Source organism: Hibiscus syriacus, unplaced genomic scaffold (assembly GCF_006381635.1).
Source record: "Hibiscus syriacus cultivar Baekdansim isolate YM2019G1 unplaced genomic scaffold, ASM638163v2 tig00110940_pilon, whole genome shotgun sequence".
NCBI classification, from domain to species: domain Eukaryota; kingdom Viridiplantae; phylum Streptophyta; class Magnoliopsida; order Malvales; family Malvaceae; genus Hibiscus; species Hibiscus syriacus.
In genome coordinates this window covers 2700803-2715281 of record NW_024062923.1, presented here as the reverse complement: position 1 = coordinate 2715281, position 14479 = coordinate 2700803, and the positions used below count along the sequence as shown (strand labels likewise).

Genomic DNA, 14479 nt, shown 5'->3' with positions numbered 1-14479 from the left:
ATGTCAGTTTTTTTCCCTTCTTTTTAAGTGATTGTTCTCTTATAATATGGTTAGATAAACATGGTTAGTGCCATGCAGCCTACGTACTAATGAGCAAAGTGATGAAATCAGATTGCGAACAACTTATGCACTGCATGCATTTTACTTTTTTATACACGAAAGTATCACCCTGTTCTTATTCTATCCAGCCGATCAACGGTTTTGCGAGCTCTTTCCAACTGATGATTGATGCTTTTCCTCGACTTCTCGTGGCAATCCACACTTGCCACTGCTCCGGGACCTTTCCAAGTGCGAGGTCTCAGAGGCCTGTTAGTACTCTTCCTCGGTTTCTCTCTTCAATCAGTATTCTTCCTCGGTTTCTCTCTTCAATCAGTATTCTTCCTCGCAGCCTCGAGAACACGTGCGTACTCTGGGGACCAGAACTCTATTCATTTATAATATTATTTAAACAAAATCACAATGCCCTCGTGCAGGATTGAACTACAGACCTTCAGTTTACAAGACTGACGCTCTGCCATAGAGCTATAAGGGCTCTTGATATTTGTTTGCGAAATGTGATTTAATTTCTTATACTTGGCTCACAGCTAAAGAATGTAGAAGGGAACGCAAAAGCAAAGCAAAGCAAAAGGAGTTTCTAAAATATGAGAAATAAATTCTCCCTTTTATACTATGTATCCTTTCTAACAACGTGAAAATCAAACATGATTATTTCATCTTAACTATTAGACCATATAGTGGTATTCTCATTGCATGTCAAACACAAACCTTGATAGTGTAGAGGAATGGGAATTCAAGTGAAATTTACGAGGGAATTGCAGATTTTGAATCCCATAAGGACACCATTAATTGGTGGCAATGAGTAGTTTATAAAGGGAGAACAACGATGAAGGCCAGCCCCTTGTTCAATGTGCATCATGGCAGCAGAGCAAACCGATGTACTTCTCCAAGATGCAGCCGCACTCTCCATGTTTCCTGGGATCCTCATGTTGATCAGGGACTCAAACCCGCGGCAACGTGGTTGATCGACTTCATGAAGCATGTCATGATACTCCTCGAATGTCAGATCAAACCCTTTTTCGTGAGTTTTAACTTCAGGGGCCAAAATAGTAATATACATATATATATATATACACACTTTAGGGATCAATTCATGTATTAAGTCTTAACTTTTTATCTATTTCGAATCAAAATATGTAAAACAAATTGCGACTCAAATCCAAACACTATGATTTTAAATTAATTTCTTATTTAATAAAACATGACTAATTCAGAAATAATTTTATGATTTGTTAGCCGAGTGTTTGAAGTTTTAATTGCTAAAGCCCATTAACCTAAAAGAAAATGTGATCCGGTCCAATTGTGATAAGTCCACTAAAAGGATGCAAATAAAAATAAATTTAAAGCCACATTTGAAGATTTAAATTTTGAAGTTTGTCATAATTAAAAATAAGTAATAAAAGAGACCCTTATTAGCAAAAAGGGAAATTCTCTTTTTCTTCGCTTAATAGGTTTTCTTGTCCATCACTCCAGTCTTCACTTCATTTAACTTCCAAATTCTGATCTCTGGTTTGATTCTCTCTCAGTTTTTCCGGTGAGCTCTCCTGCGCCATCTTTTAATCAAAGTTCTAATCCTTCTGTTTTATTTCTAGGTTTAAATTTTAGTCAGATTTGAATTTGCTCCTTTGTTTTTAGGTCAAAGAAACAATTAATTCAAGGGGAAAAAAGAAACATGTCGAACTCTGTGATTGAAGTTCCTCCGAAGGGTGGATTCAGCTTCGATCTTTGTAAAAGAAACGAGATGCTTGCTAAGAAAGGTGTTAATCCGCCTTCATTTCGTAAAACGGGTACAACTATTGTTGGCTTGATCTTTCAGGTACTAACTTTAGTAGAAAAATTAATTTCTGTTTTTTTTTGTTTTACCATGATAATTTGGTTCACTTTTAGCTGATTTCAGTGTGTATGTAAATTCCAATATATGGGATTTTGTGCGTTTTGTTATCTTACGGTAAAAATTGCTTCTTTTAGCTACAGTTAGTGTATTATTTATATACTCATTTGGGTTTTTGGTTGGTTGATAATGAGAAGTTACAATAATTTGTTTGTGGTTTTTGTTATCGATGTTTAGATTAAGAAATCGAGGAAGGGGTGAATTTTACTATCGATAGTTTGCTATAGACATAGAGATGCTTAATTTTTAGTGTTGTTAGTCTTTCCTTGTGGTTGATTATTTCCAAGTGGGTTATGTGATGGTGAATTTTGAAATAGTTTGGTTATAGCTGTAGGATTTAGGATTTTGTTGAAGTGGAAGGTTTTGTGAGGTATATCTATGCTATCGTGATTTTAGGCTCATGATTTTTATTATTGAAACAAACCCTTGAAAAGCCGAAATAGAGAGAACAAAGTACCAATGTGATTGGCTTCTTGGTTGATTTAAAGTTAAATGGCAGCCGTGGTTCTTTGTGGGCTATATTGTTGATAAATATAGCTCGTAAGACAGAAACTGAGATGATGGTTGTAGGTTATTATCTGCTGCAGAACTTAAAAAAAAAACTAGAGTTGGTGCCATATTATTGTTAAATTGCCCAATGCCATCTTCTTTTCCTTATTTGCCATCTTCTTTTCCCTATTTTTAAACTTGTCATATGTACTGTCCTGAATTCTGATATTTGCTCTGCTTCTCTCTCCTTATTTGTTTTGTATGTTCCATCGAGCTTATTTCTGATGCCACTTAAGCAATGGCACTGATTTCACTTGAAATTTTGTATAGGATGGTGTTATTCTTGGAGCAGACACAAGAGCAACTGAAGGACCTATCGTTTGTGACAAGAATTGTGAGAAAATTCATTACATGGCCCCAAACATTTACTGTTGTGGTGCTGGAACTGCTGCTGATACAGAGGCAGTAACTGGTATTTCCTAAATTTAGTGTTTAATATTGTTTGAAAAACATCAGTAGTTTCTTCAAATTGAATGCTTGAGCACCTCACTTATAACTGTCATTTTCACATCCTCATTTTACTGTAGCTAACCCATTGTTTCGGTTTTATGCATATCCTCAGACATGGTCAGCTCGCAGCTCCAGTTACACCGCTATCATACTGGTAGAGAGTCGAGGGTTGTTACAGCATTGACCCTTCTCAAGAGACACCTTTTCAAGTGATTTTTCTTTTTTTTTATATTTTTTTACCGACATACTTCTACATTGTCTATATTAGAATATGTGATTCTAACTGCTTTGTATCTTGTCCAGTTACCAAGGCTATGTCTCTGCTGCTTTGGTTCTTGGTGGTGTTGATGTCACTGGACCTCATTTGCATACCGTGAGTGTTTTCCAACCATTCGGCACCTAAAAAGGACAGTAGTTTTTTGCCTTCTTTATTAGTGTAGTTTCTTATCACAGCAATTGCTTAAATTCTGCAGATATACCCCCATGGGTCAACTGACACATTGCCATTTGCTACAATGGGCTCCGGTTCCCTGGCAGCAATGGCAGTATTTGAATCAAAATACAAAGAAGGCCTTACTGTAAGTACAACTATTCATTTCTTTTGGTTTCTTGAAGATCAAGGGGTACACTACCCTAACATGTTCTATGATTATCAGTTTGTTTGCAATATAATCTCTTGTGATTTGTTTTCCATGTAAAATAAATATTTTGTGTGTTCGCAGTTACAAAGTAAAATAAATCAGCAGTGTTCGTTTTTGGAGCAACTACACCTATTTTGATCTGTAGATGATATTAAGTCAACTGTTTTTTTTTTCGCTTTGCAGAGAAATGAAGGAATTGAACTTGTCACTGAGGCTATATGCTCTGGTATCTTCAATGACCTCGGAAGTGGAAGCAATGTTGATGTTTGTGTAATAACTAAGGTTTGATGTTACTCACTAACCTCTTTTTGTTCTGTTCGAAGGGACACCATACATTCATCTTGATCTCAACTTTCTCATTTTAATGAATCCTCAGGGTGGCAAAGAATACTTGAGGAACCATCTACAGCCTAATCCTCGAACTTACACCAGCTCCAGGGGCTATTCTTTTCCCAAGAAGACAGGTTAGAATGTTCTTTACAATTTCAATCCATTTTAACCATGAAGAACATTTCATTGTGTTTCCACTTTCGGTTAAAACAACAACAAAATGTCATTTTTCTATTATCAAAGGTTTGGATGTTGCATGATTGAACTGTGATTACTATCATGTTTGGTCGATAGCAAAAAACTCAAATGTCAAAGCAAGGCCATCCTAATGGCCATAATAGTTGTTTATTCTATGTTATTCGGATTCGTTTAAATGTCAGTTACAAAGACGGTTGTATATCCAACATGGGTATATTCATGTCATTTCTTTTTCTTTTTAGTTTTTTTCATGTATTTATATCTTTGTATCTATACCAGAAAATGTCGAACATCAGTATTCCAAGTCACTATGATATTTTATTTGATTTTCTTGCTAATTTCTATTGCTGCAGAGGTTCTCTTGACAAAAATCATTCCACTTAAGGAGAAAGTGGAGATTATTGAAGGAGGCGACGCCATGGAAGAGTGAAGCAGACGTGTTGGCTTTCATTTATGCTCTTTAGAAAACAACTTTCTGATCAGTGTTATGCAATTTGCTCATCTTTTAAACCTAGATTTTGTTGGTTAAACCGAAGCTTTTGAGAGTTTTATTTTAACATTCTAGTAATGATAGATGATTTAACATGGGCTTCTTACCCTCAATATCTTCGCTTCACACGATGCCTGTTAACTTCATAGATAGAGATCCAAACATCAAATCTTTTAACATTTTTGGGATTTGATGTGATCCAGTTTGGTAATCTTACACACACATTATAGGCATAAACCTTCCCAAACCTCGTTTATTTTAAGAATAATCCTTCGGATAACGTAAAATTTTCACGATAATCCTCATCTTATAATGTTTTTACATTTCTTTTTCATAATTTCGATCGATTTTATCCTCTTGTTTAGTGACATTTTCTGTATAAAGTAGATATTGCGTATATTTTTTGAACTTATTATATAACAATGTTTTAATTGAATAATTTAATTAAAGATGTATAGAATTATTAGTTAATATAAATAGGGTAAAGTACACAAATGATCATTTGACTATAGTGTATTGTTTTGTTGAGTCTTCAATTATTAAAAATTACAAAATAATCCTTTGACTATGTGATGTTGTTTTGTTGGGTTCTTCAACTATTAAAAGTTACAAAATGGTTATCGACTATTCATATGTTCTAAACTCGTCCTTTTTTGGTAAAAGATTGAAGGTCATCTGAGTTGTATATTAATATTATGACTGAGATATGATAGTCGTTTGATATTTTGGGATAAGATTTTAGCATATCTTAGCCAGTAGGTTAACGTCCAGCTCATACTGTCAATTTTTTTAAAAAAAAGATGAGTTTGGAACATATGAACAGTGAGATGATAATTTTGTAATTTTTAATAGTCGATGGACTCAACAAAATAACGCCTCATAATTACATGTATTTTATAACTTTTAATAGTCGGAGGATTTAACAAAACAATGTTCTACAGTCGATAACATTTGTAACTTTTAAACTTTTTTCCCTAAAATGATAAGTACTCGTGAATTTAATTAACTTAAATCATGTTTATCCTATTATATCTAATTAGTATGTGTCACTCTATCCGTGAGAATGCATTATATTATTACCATCATCGTATTACTTGAAACTTTGGTTGATTGATCGATCATTTTAGAGCATCAAATTAAAGGGGAAAATAAAGAAAAGAAAGAAGAAAAAAAGTTCTCCATGAAAACAAAATCCGGAAAAACTTAACCGATCAAGCTTATTTTGAAGAAAAGAAGGGGTTGAGACGTCGTCGTATAGAGCCATGTCTTACGACTATCTTTTCAAGTACATTATCATCGGTGACACTGGTTCGTCTATACACCGTATTTCTCTGTTTAAATTTCTGCATTTGGGATTCTTTGTTAGTATTTTTTTATGGGGACTGATTGGTTTGTGGTGCAGGCGTAGGAAAATCATGTCTGCTCTTGCAGTTTACGGACAAGAGATTCCAACCGGTTCATGATCTAACCATCGGTGTTGAATTCGGTGCTCGGATGGTCTCCATTGATGACAGACCCATTAAGCTTCAAATCTGGGATACCGTTAGATGCTTTTCCCCTTTTTTTTTTGTTCTCTCTAGTGAAAAGAGTATTCATTTGTTTTTACCAATTTTAGATGTTGGCTATGAGTAACTTTGGAAATTCTGTTAAAATATTATGTTCATGTGTTTTCTTTGACTGTTTAGGGAAAATGGTGTTTAAAATTAATGAAGTTCTTGGCCGTTGGGCATAGATGAATTTTGTTTAGGATCACAAGTTGGTGACGGGAAATATGGGTTTACTTTGGAGTAAAATTTCGTAGGAATTTAAATTTATTTTACGCGGAATGATTGGTATTGGGTTGGTTTATGGTTTGAATTATTTTACTCCTATTGGAGTGTAGGTGTCAGATACGAATATGTATTTAGTATTGTCTGTTCAATTTTCTTTAAGTTTATTATGTGGGTTTGAAATGAGTATGTATTCAATATCTCATTCCTGTATCCCGTACCCGGATACATTAGACATAGGTATTTGTTCATTTGTTTCCTATAACTCCATGAAAAGGAGACTAGTTACTCATTTGGTAGTTGCTTCCTACTCAAGGAATGTGGAACCAAATGAAATGTAGCTTTTCATTTGCTTATAAATGAATATTTATAAGGTTTTCATTTTCTTATAAATTGATAAACATATATGTATATTTATATATTTTAGGCTGGCCAAGAATCCTTTAGATCCATCACTAGATCTTACTACAGAGGAGCGGCAGGAGCCCTTCTGGTCTATGATATAACCAGGTGAGATGCCAAATTGTCTTACTCTGCTCGAGTATTGAGTTTTGAATCTATATCGCTCCGATTCGGGTGTTAGAATAAATAATTAATGCAAGTGTGTTCAATTTTTTTCATGTGTCGGATATAAATACTTCAAGTAAAATGAAGAGTCCAAACAATATAATTGTAAAGAAATGAAGGTTCCAAGTTCCGACAGCTACTGTTTTTCTTTTCCCCTGGTCAAATCTAGTTCTTCAACATTTGAAACTGAACTGCAAAGTAACACTGTTGGAACAGGAGAGAGACGTTTAATCATCTGATGAGCTGGTTAGATGATGCTCGACAGCATGGGAACCCGAACATGGCCGTCATGGTGATCGGGAATAAGTGTGATCTTTCTCACCGGAGGGCGGTTAGCAAAGAAGAGGGTGAGCAGTTTGCAAACGAAAATGAGCTTTTATTCTTGGAAACGTCTGCAAGGACATCTCAAAATGCCGAGGAGGTAAGTGTTATCCCCCCTAAGTGGTACATAATATATATTGTTCCAACATTTTTATTTTCCTGTAAGTACTCATGTTCGACATCTATATTTTATATGGATAGAAAAAATTGAACGTACTCGGCTCTCACACCCAACTAATACGGCACTGTATAACTTTATATTTTTCTTTAATTAATGTTCGAATGAAAATATTGCATGATCTTGTAGGCCTTCATCATGACTGCTGCAAAGATACTCCAGAACATTAAGGAAGGGATCTTTAACGTTTCCGATGAGGTATAAGAATATAATCTACTAAAAGAAAACTATAATACATCCATACCGGACCCTCCAAATGTGTGAAGCATTTCCACTTACATTAATCCGTAGAAGCATTTTCATTTACATTAATCCGTCGAAGAAGCATTTTCATTTACATAAATCCCTAGATGGTCTTGGCTTTATCGTTTTCCATTCATAAGAACTCCATAAGTACATCTCACTTACAGACCGATTCATTGAACTTAATGCAGTCATCTGGCATCAAGATCGGCTATGGACGAGGACAAGGTATAACTGGTGCTAGAGAGGGATCCATTGGTCAGAGAGGTATCTGTTGCAGTCAGTAGACAAAAGAATATGTGTCTGTATTAGATCCCTTCAACCCAATTCATTTCTTATCACTTTGCTTTGATTCATATTCTTTTAAGATGTTGTTCAACATAAGAACATTGGATTTATAGAACTTGTCTTCCCTTTTTATTTTTTACGAAACTCGGAATTCACATCTTTGTCTCTTTTTAAATTCGAGGCAGTTGCATAGTAATATATTTACTTCTTATTCCAATTTAGTTTCCAGTTTTTACACCCTTACCACCCTGCAGGGGTAAACCAATTTATGTTAGAAACAGAACAGAATTCCAGTCAGATGAGCCCTCATCCAAAATTGTTTCATATTGAGATAAATCATACCAAAAATACAAGGAAACTGTTGTTCAACCTTTATGTAAAACCGGATTAAAACTCGAACGACTACAAATATTCCATGAACTTTTCTATTTCTAATGCTTCTTGAGGAGAACAACATTTCAATAATTGAACGATAAATAGATAAGTACCTACACAGTTGCTACTCTTCGGACATTGTGTGCCGACCTAGCACTTAGAGAACTTTGTGCTCTTGATTACTAAGAACCAGTGAATATCTGTGCAATGATTACAGGACGAAAGCTTCAGAGAACAAACTACAAAAGAAAACAAATACAGTTGTCGCTTACTTGGTTATCAAGTTACACTTACCCCAGCAAGGAAATCTTTAGAGAGTCGCGGTTTGCCTTGAGATGAACCAACTGCAACTGGTTTTTACTGCCGGAATTGACGAATCACCTTCTTCTGGGTAACCGGCAGCTCAGAATTCATTCCAGACTCCTCTTGCACTTTCTGCTTCTGTAGAGAGTCAGAAACACGAGGAACTCAACATGCATGCAAAATTACGTATTTGGTTTTGTAAATTTCTTCAAGGCCACATAATGTAGAATTGCAGATATATCGAATCTACAACTATCATCAATGGCAACAAATGAGTTACATGAAAAATGTAGTCGTTTAGCTTCTTCATTCGCTCTTCAATCGCATTTAGGGCACAGGATTGGTCAACTTTTGAGAGATAGAAATCACGCTCCCTCTTGGCAGCAGAGAGCTCTAAAGCTAGCTTCTGCTCCCTAATTGCGCTCTTGTAAGCTATATGAGAAAAGAAATCAACTTAGACACGCCACAACTGACAACACACATTCACAGTAGTGTGTGTGTGTGTATATAGGCACTAAAATCATTGCAAAACAAAAAGACATAAACCAACAAATTACCAATATCTTCGGTAAGATCGTCCCACTTGAATTTGCTCAAAGTATTTGATATTCCAAAGATCATAATAAAGAGACGACCTCTTCCTTCCACCTGATCAAGGTGTAAAAAGATCACAAATATAAGAACAACCCATATAAATCACAAAATACTAATATCTAAGTTACTCGGCTTCAGGTATGAGGGTCAGATATGGGTATGTGTCCGTCACAAATATTACTTCTAACCCATATCCAAATATGCATTGGACATGAGTGTCCAACATGAATATTCGAAGCAAAATGAACAGTCGAAACAACATAGATATGGATTAAAAGGAAGAAACAAGGCATTGCAATTAATTCCCATACCAATTTGTTCACCATTTAACATATTAGCAACCCTCTTTGCAATCCCTTTCCTAGCAAATTCAACCCACCTACAGGGGGGGAAACAATAAACCCATTGTTGAACCGTATCATACCAACATCTTCAAGCTTTTAAGGGGGAAAAAGGACCACACATAAGGGGAAATCTTTAAAAATTAGCAATAAACTTTGTTCTTTAACCTTGGAGGGTCTAGGGCGTTTACCATTTACTTGGGGTTCAATAACAAAACTAATAAAACCCAATCCTTCGTAAAGATGACAACTAAAGAAAAAACCCATTTTTGAGCTGTGAATTTCATGTATATTTACTCAACAGAAGGAGTGAGATAAATCCGAAGTACTTCCCCATACTGAGTAAGCAATTGGCGTAGTTTGACATGATCTACGTGTGGTGGAACTCTGCTTAAATAAAAACCCCACGATTATCAGCCTCAGCAGTTTCCTTCAACAATTTCGTCTTTTTCTTCTTCTTCTTCTTCTGATAGCTGTCGGGTATACTATTTTCATAATCAAAGTCATCATCTTTATCATTATCATAAGCCACTTGTTTCTCTTCTTCAACCATTGAAGCTTCCTTGTCAGTTTCAGCAAACCTATCGTCATATTTCAAATACTTAAAATAGCCGTGTCGCCACCGCTAAAGAGATTAATAGCGGTGTAGAGAAAATTTCACTCCGCAAATAACAGAAACGGGAAATCGCAGCGATAACCGTCCGCTATTTCTGCTAAACGGATACCTTTTGACAAAATTCGATGAAACAGAGTAGCAAGCAATACGATAAAAAAAACATAGCAGAGTGATGCAGAAGCAGGGAGCAGACAACTGAAAATCTCAGGAGTGAATAGAAATCCTCAGGAGTGAATAGAAATCCTCATGTTGAATTTAGGGTTTCAAAATCACCTTATTTAAATTGCCGGTCCGTCGGTAACTTGAAGCCTCCCAGGCTTGTTTGGCGGCCGGGGATGTGCGAAGATTGATAGTGTGTGTAACTTTATAGTATTTAACTCCACTTAAAATATTGTTCTTATCAATAATATTATATTTTTAATAAAAAAATTCAAGATAATTATTTAATATAATTATGTGAACTACAAAAAAAAAAAGAATATTGATCGTAATTTAAGAAGCGAAATAATGAGAAAAATAAATAATTTTTTCAATCAATATATCTTAATATATACAAATACTTCGTCAAGCCTATTCACTATTTGCAAAGCCTATTCACTATTTGCATATTCTCAAACAACAAAATAAAAAGAACAATTTGTAGTATAGAACGATTAAAAGTAAAGCTTTAGTTTCGATCTGATCGGACTCCGGCATATTGGGCAGGTTTCGAGTTCTTCCGAACATTCCTCACATGTCTGAGGAAAACAAAAACAAAAGGAAATGGTCATATAATCTCTGCAAACATCCATGGCAAGAACTAAGGGAAAATCGCATTAGAGACATGTTACCTGATGCCCGCAACCAAATGCAATGCCTCTCGAGTTACTAAGACAAATGGGACAAAGCTGTTCAGAACAACAGTTAAAGGATTAGCCTTGAACATTATTTACAGAACATTTATATGTTCCAAACCTTGTCTTGAATGCCAAGGAAGAATGCTATGAAATTCCTGTACCTGGCTATCATAAGTAGAAGTTGTATCTTCGGGATACGGAGGGACACTTGGTCGGAAACCGGTGAGGTGAGATGGTTTCGAGCTGTTGAAAGATGCAGCACCGTATGTACGCGGAGGTAGGGGAATTCTCTCCGGAACATTTCCTTTTCGAACACTGTACAAGTAAATTGAAAATTGCCATCGCCACTTGAGTTTGCAAAAGGCTTAAAATGAACTACGGAGAAGTGAGTATTACCCCAGAATGTTATGCTCAATAGTCGCCTTGTACTGTGATGGGATCTCCATTAGAGCAGCTAGAGCGAATTCCGCCTCCTTGCGTGACGGAGCTATATTCTTTGACATGATCTCCGTGAAATTTACGAACTAGGGAAAGAGAACACCACGAGGACAACCTTAATAACTGAAGCATGAACAATATCAAACATGAAACATCTAGCATGCAATCAGAATTTACCTGGAAATTATCGAAGGCTCGAGCTGGTATGTTGTCGTCGAACTGCTTCATCATATCCCAAGGTCCATCTCCGACACCGACCACTATAATTGAAAGCGGAAGCTTGCTGTAATATGCCAAACAAAATGTAAGAAACAATTTTTGCAATGAAAATAAATAAATTGAATAAAGCAGGATCCATAACGTTTACCTTGCTTGCACTATGGCATCAACCGTCTTCTGCTCTTGCGGACTTAACCTGCCATGCCTAGTATCAACACTTCCAGTTACCTGAAACAACCGCTGGTATTCGTCATATTAAACCGGTATGAAACTACAGCAAAGACCGGAAATAATACCTGTCCATCGGCAATTATCACTAACACATGGTACTGGCCACAGCTCTGCTCAACAATGGTCATTGCCATTTCAATGATAGGAGCAAACGATGTAGGTCCTGCAAGAATAATAGTTATTTATCAGATTAGTTTCAAAAGGCAGATCGAAACACCGATGAAAAATGAGAGATTAATAGAAACCTGAAAGACGTAGATGAGGCACGATTTCTCTATATCGGCTTAAGAGTTCAGCAAAGCCGTTACAAAATCTCTTGTCCGGGTAGAAACTGAAGACATCATGGTCATGTGTTGATGCTGCCAACAAATGTGAGTACATTCTTAGCATCAGCATTAATAAACAGGCTCGGTTAAAAACCGAAGTAGATACGTACCATCACCGAATCCGAAACAAGGAATCAAGTTATCCTCATCAAAGACAGCTAGGGTTCTCCCAATGATTGATATTGCTTGTTCATATGGATTCAAACCATTTCCAATATGGTGCAAACTTTTGCCATTGAATGATCTTTTACCTACAAAACAAGCCACATTCAGCAGGTTTTACAATGGCTCATAACATACATTACTGGCGTGGTTAAGACATCGATCTTAACCTGTCCACTGGTTACTCTTCGTGAAATCGATCCCAACAATGAGATTCGACGATTCAAGGCCAGCATTCACGAGAGCCTCCGTCACCTACTCAATGGAAAAAGTTGTCACCTAAGGAATTACTCCATCAACTTGTAACAAAAGAAAGCAATATATAATAGATATTAACCTGATCTAAGGAGCGGTAGTTATCTGCAATTGTCGAATACCTCCTCTGCAGCACCCTTCTATCACTTCCACGTTCTCGTGAAGACGGATTATAATCCTGCAGCACTTGTCCGGACGGTGGAAAATACGCTGGCTCGTGTTTCATATGTGGATAATAGGACGGTGACCGCGGCGCAATAATCGAGCTTTCTTGATCGTATGAATATTGATTATACCACAAATAAGAATCCCATGATGATGAATTTGAACGATTCAATGAACCCTGCCTCCAACTCCCTTCCCTTGAATTACTAATCCCCATTAACTCCGATTTTACGAAGAATTCATCAACAACTAAAGCTAAATATATAAGGATAGCTTTAAACCAAAAGGACAATAACAAGAAGATGCCACGAAAGAATGATGATTGAGTAATGGAGTCTCCAAGAATCAAAACCCTGCTCTTCACTGTTATCGATCCAGTACACGAAATCTGTATAAACCAATTAAAAATGAAAACCCCACCAGGCATATATTATATACAAGGATAGAGACTAATTAGATCTTCGGAGAAACTTCAAAGTTTACTGTATTTCTACCAAATATTCCAGAGACCAATTCAGAAACTCATGCCAGATAAGTGATATTCTGGAAGGGAGAAAAAAATGAAGTTTAGAAGCGAAAAGTCAATAACTTTATGACTTTGGGACGAAGAGAATATCCCGTGCCCTTGAGGAAGTTGCTTAGTATTTTACTGAGAGCTTGAGTGTAGGATGTGGGTATCTTATTTGCTTTTGAAATTATTCAGATGAGTTCATTGATCAATGATTACTCCATAACCTATTGAAAGAAGAGAAAAAATGGCAAAGCATCTTTTGATACTAAACTCGCCTTTCGATACTGTGTTGGTATTATTATACCTCCGAAAATATCACTCTTCATCAACATACTAACAACAACAACAACTCAAGCCGATTCACTTTTGGTTTTTTATCTGACACTGAAACTTCAAAATTACTATTCAATCTATGAAACCATTTATAACCCATTAAACTTTGTTTATGGTTTCAATTTTAAGTTTTCTATTTTTACTTTTTAATAATTCGTATATTATTCCATAATTAATTAATAATAAATAAAAAAATAATATCTGATCTACTCATTTTTAAGGGTGTATTCGGTTCGGTTCGGTTCGGTTCAGTTTTTTATCAAAAATTGAACTGAACCGAAATAAACGTGTTTTCAATATTTAAACCGAAACCGAATAGTTAAAAAATCGAAAAAATCGAAACCGGTTTTTTCGGTTCGGTTCGGTTTTTTTAACGGTTTGGGTTTTTCGGTTCGGTTTATCGGTTTTTTAATAAAAAAATCACTTGAAACTATAATTTTTTTTTACAAAAATTGCCTATTCGGTTCAATATGGAACAAATGGGTTCTATATGGAAAACCCGAACCGAACCGAATCAAAAAAATGAAGCCTTTAAACCGAACCGAAAACCGAATCGTTTAAAGTCAAACCAAACCGAACCGAACCGTTTTACTCAATTCGTGTCGGTTTTTCAGTTTTCTCGGTTTCGTTGCTCAACCCTACTCATTTTATTGTCGTGTGAAGTACCTTTTATTATTTAATTACTATATTTTTTTTATAAATTTGATAAGTATGAACTTTTAATTCTCCTTATTTTATAATTTCATAGGCTTTTAGAGTAGTAATCTTATTTATACTTTAGATTTACAATAATAAAAAATTA

The 14479-nt window shown here is 35.6% G+C and overlaps 4 protein-coding genes and 1 non-coding gene across 6 annotated transcripts; 2 read left to right on the top strand and 3 right to left on the bottom strand.

Moving 5' to 3' along the window:
* Window positions 1-460: 460 nt before the first annotated feature.
* On the bottom strand, window positions 461-532 carry TRNAT-UGU. Its single transcript has one exon. It is a non-coding gene; the product is annotated as a tRNA-Thr (tRNA).
* Window positions 533-1439: 907 nt separating this feature from the next.
* LOC120147731 (proteasome subunit beta type-7-A-like) lies at window positions 1440-4719 on the top strand. Of its 2 annotated transcripts, none has more exons than XM_039161038.1 (9): window positions 1440-1593; window positions 1721-1873; window positions 2768-2909; window positions 3060-3156; window positions 3251-3320; window positions 3421-3525; window positions 3772-3870; window positions 3965-4052; window positions 4470-4719. In XM_039161038.1, the coding sequence occupies exons 2-9, from the start codon at window positions 1730-1732 to the stop codon at window positions 4544-4546; spliced, it is 822 nt and encodes a 273-aa protein (XP_039016969.1). In that variant the 5' UTR covers window positions 1440-1593; window positions 1721-1729; the 3' UTR covers window positions 4547-4719. The 2 variants fall into 2 exon arrangements, with proteins under 2 accessions (XP_039016969.1, XP_039016970.1); XM_039161039.1 differs by having other exon boundaries at window positions 1479-1591; window positions 1693-1873.
* Window positions 4720-5742: 1023 nt separating this feature from the next.
* LOC120147732 (ras-related protein RABB1b-like) lies at window positions 5743-7994 on the top strand. Its single transcript, XM_039161040.1, has 6 exons — window positions 5743-5914; window positions 6009-6148; window positions 6803-6885; window positions 7159-7363; window positions 7571-7639; window positions 7876-7994. Exons 1-6 carry the CDS (start codon window positions 5869-5871, stop codon window positions 7969-7971), a joined length of 639 nt encoding a protein of 212 aa, XP_039016971.1. The 5' UTR covers window positions 5743-5868; the 3' UTR covers window positions 7972-7994.
* A 277-nt stretch (window positions 7995-8271) lies between these two features.
* On the bottom strand, window positions 8272-9741 carry LOC120147735 (pre-rRNA-processing protein ESF2-like). Its single transcript, XM_039161042.1, has 5 exons — window positions 9556-9741; window positions 9208-9298; window positions 8931-9082; window positions 8642-8788; window positions 8272-8547 (listed from the first exon to the last, which is right to left on the bottom strand). Exons 1-4 carry the CDS (start codon window positions 9568-9570, stop codon window positions 8705-8707), a joined length of 342 nt encoding a protein of 113 aa, XP_039016973.1. The 5' UTR covers window positions 9571-9741; the 3' UTR covers window positions 8272-8547; window positions 8642-8704.
* Window positions 9742-10839: 1098 nt separating this feature from the next.
* LOC120147730 (E3 ubiquitin-protein ligase RGLG2-like) lies at window positions 10840-13275 on the bottom strand. The gene is made up of 11 exons (XM_039161037.1): window positions 12751-13275; window positions 12584-12668; window positions 12362-12502; window positions 12171-12284; window positions 11991-12088; window positions 11843-11922; window positions 11653-11758; window positions 11434-11561; window positions 11199-11352; window positions 11032-11088; window positions 10840-10938 (listed from the first exon to the last, which is right to left on the bottom strand). The coding sequence occupies exons 1-11, from the start codon at window positions 13258-13260 to the stop codon at window positions 10855-10857; spliced, it is 1557 nt and encodes a 518-aa protein (XP_039016968.1). The 5' UTR covers window positions 13261-13275; the 3' UTR covers window positions 10840-10854.
* Window positions 13276-14479: the final 1204 nt, after the last annotated feature.

What these genes read in the sequence shown, in the direction of transcription:
- LOC120147732 (XM_039161040.1), top strand. Translation starts at nt 5,869, where the DNA reads ATGTCTTACGACTATCTTTTCAAGTACATTATCATCGGTGACACTG. An exon ending in AGCTTCAAATCTGGGATACC is followed by an intron (nt 6,149 to 6,802) that starts GTTAGATGCTTT and finishes TATATATTTTAG; the next exon opens with GCTGGCCAAGAATCCTTTAG. An exon ending in CATCTCAAAATGCCGAGGAG is followed by an intron (nt 7,364 to 7,570) that starts GTAAGTGTTATC and finishes ATGATCTTGTAG; the next exon opens with GCCTTCATCATGACTGCTGC.
- LOC120147735 (XM_039161042.1), bottom strand. An exon ending in CGATCTTACCGAAGATATTG is followed by an intron (nt 9,083 to 9,207) that starts GTAATTTGTTGG and finishes TTTCTCATATAG; the next exon opens with CTTACAAGAGCGCAATTAGG. An exon ending in TAAACGACTACATTTTTCAT is followed by an intron (nt 8,789 to 8,930) that starts GTAACTCATTTG and finishes GACTCTCTACAG; the next exon opens with AAGCAGAAAGTGCAAGAGGA.
- LOC120147730 (XM_039161037.1), bottom strand. Translation starts at nt 13,260, where the DNA reads ATGCCTGGTGGGGTTTTCATTTTTAATTGGTTTATACAGATTTCGTGT. An exon ending in GAAGAGTAACCAGTGGACAG is followed by an intron (nt 12,503 to 12,583) that starts GTTAAGATCGAT and finishes CTTGTTTTGTAG; the next exon opens with GTAAAAGATCATTCAATGGC. An exon ending in ATTGAGCATAACATTCTGGG is followed by an intron (nt 11,353 to 11,433) that starts GTAATACTCACT and finishes TTACTTGTACAG; the next exon opens with TGTTCGAAAAGGAAATGTTC.
- LOC120147731 (XM_039161038.1), top strand. Translation starts at nt 1,730, where the DNA reads ATGTCGAACTCTGTGATTGAAGTTCCTCCGAAGGGTGGATTCAGCTTC. An exon ending in TTGTTGGCTTGATCTTTCAG is followed by an intron (nt 1,874 to 2,767) that starts GTACTAACTTTA and finishes AATTTTGTATAG; the next exon opens with GATGGTGTTATTCTTGGAGC. An exon ending in ATGTTTGTGTAATAACTAAG is followed by an intron (nt 3,871 to 3,964) that starts GTTTGATGTTAC and finishes ATGAATCCTCAG; the next exon opens with GGTGGCAAAGAATACTTGAG.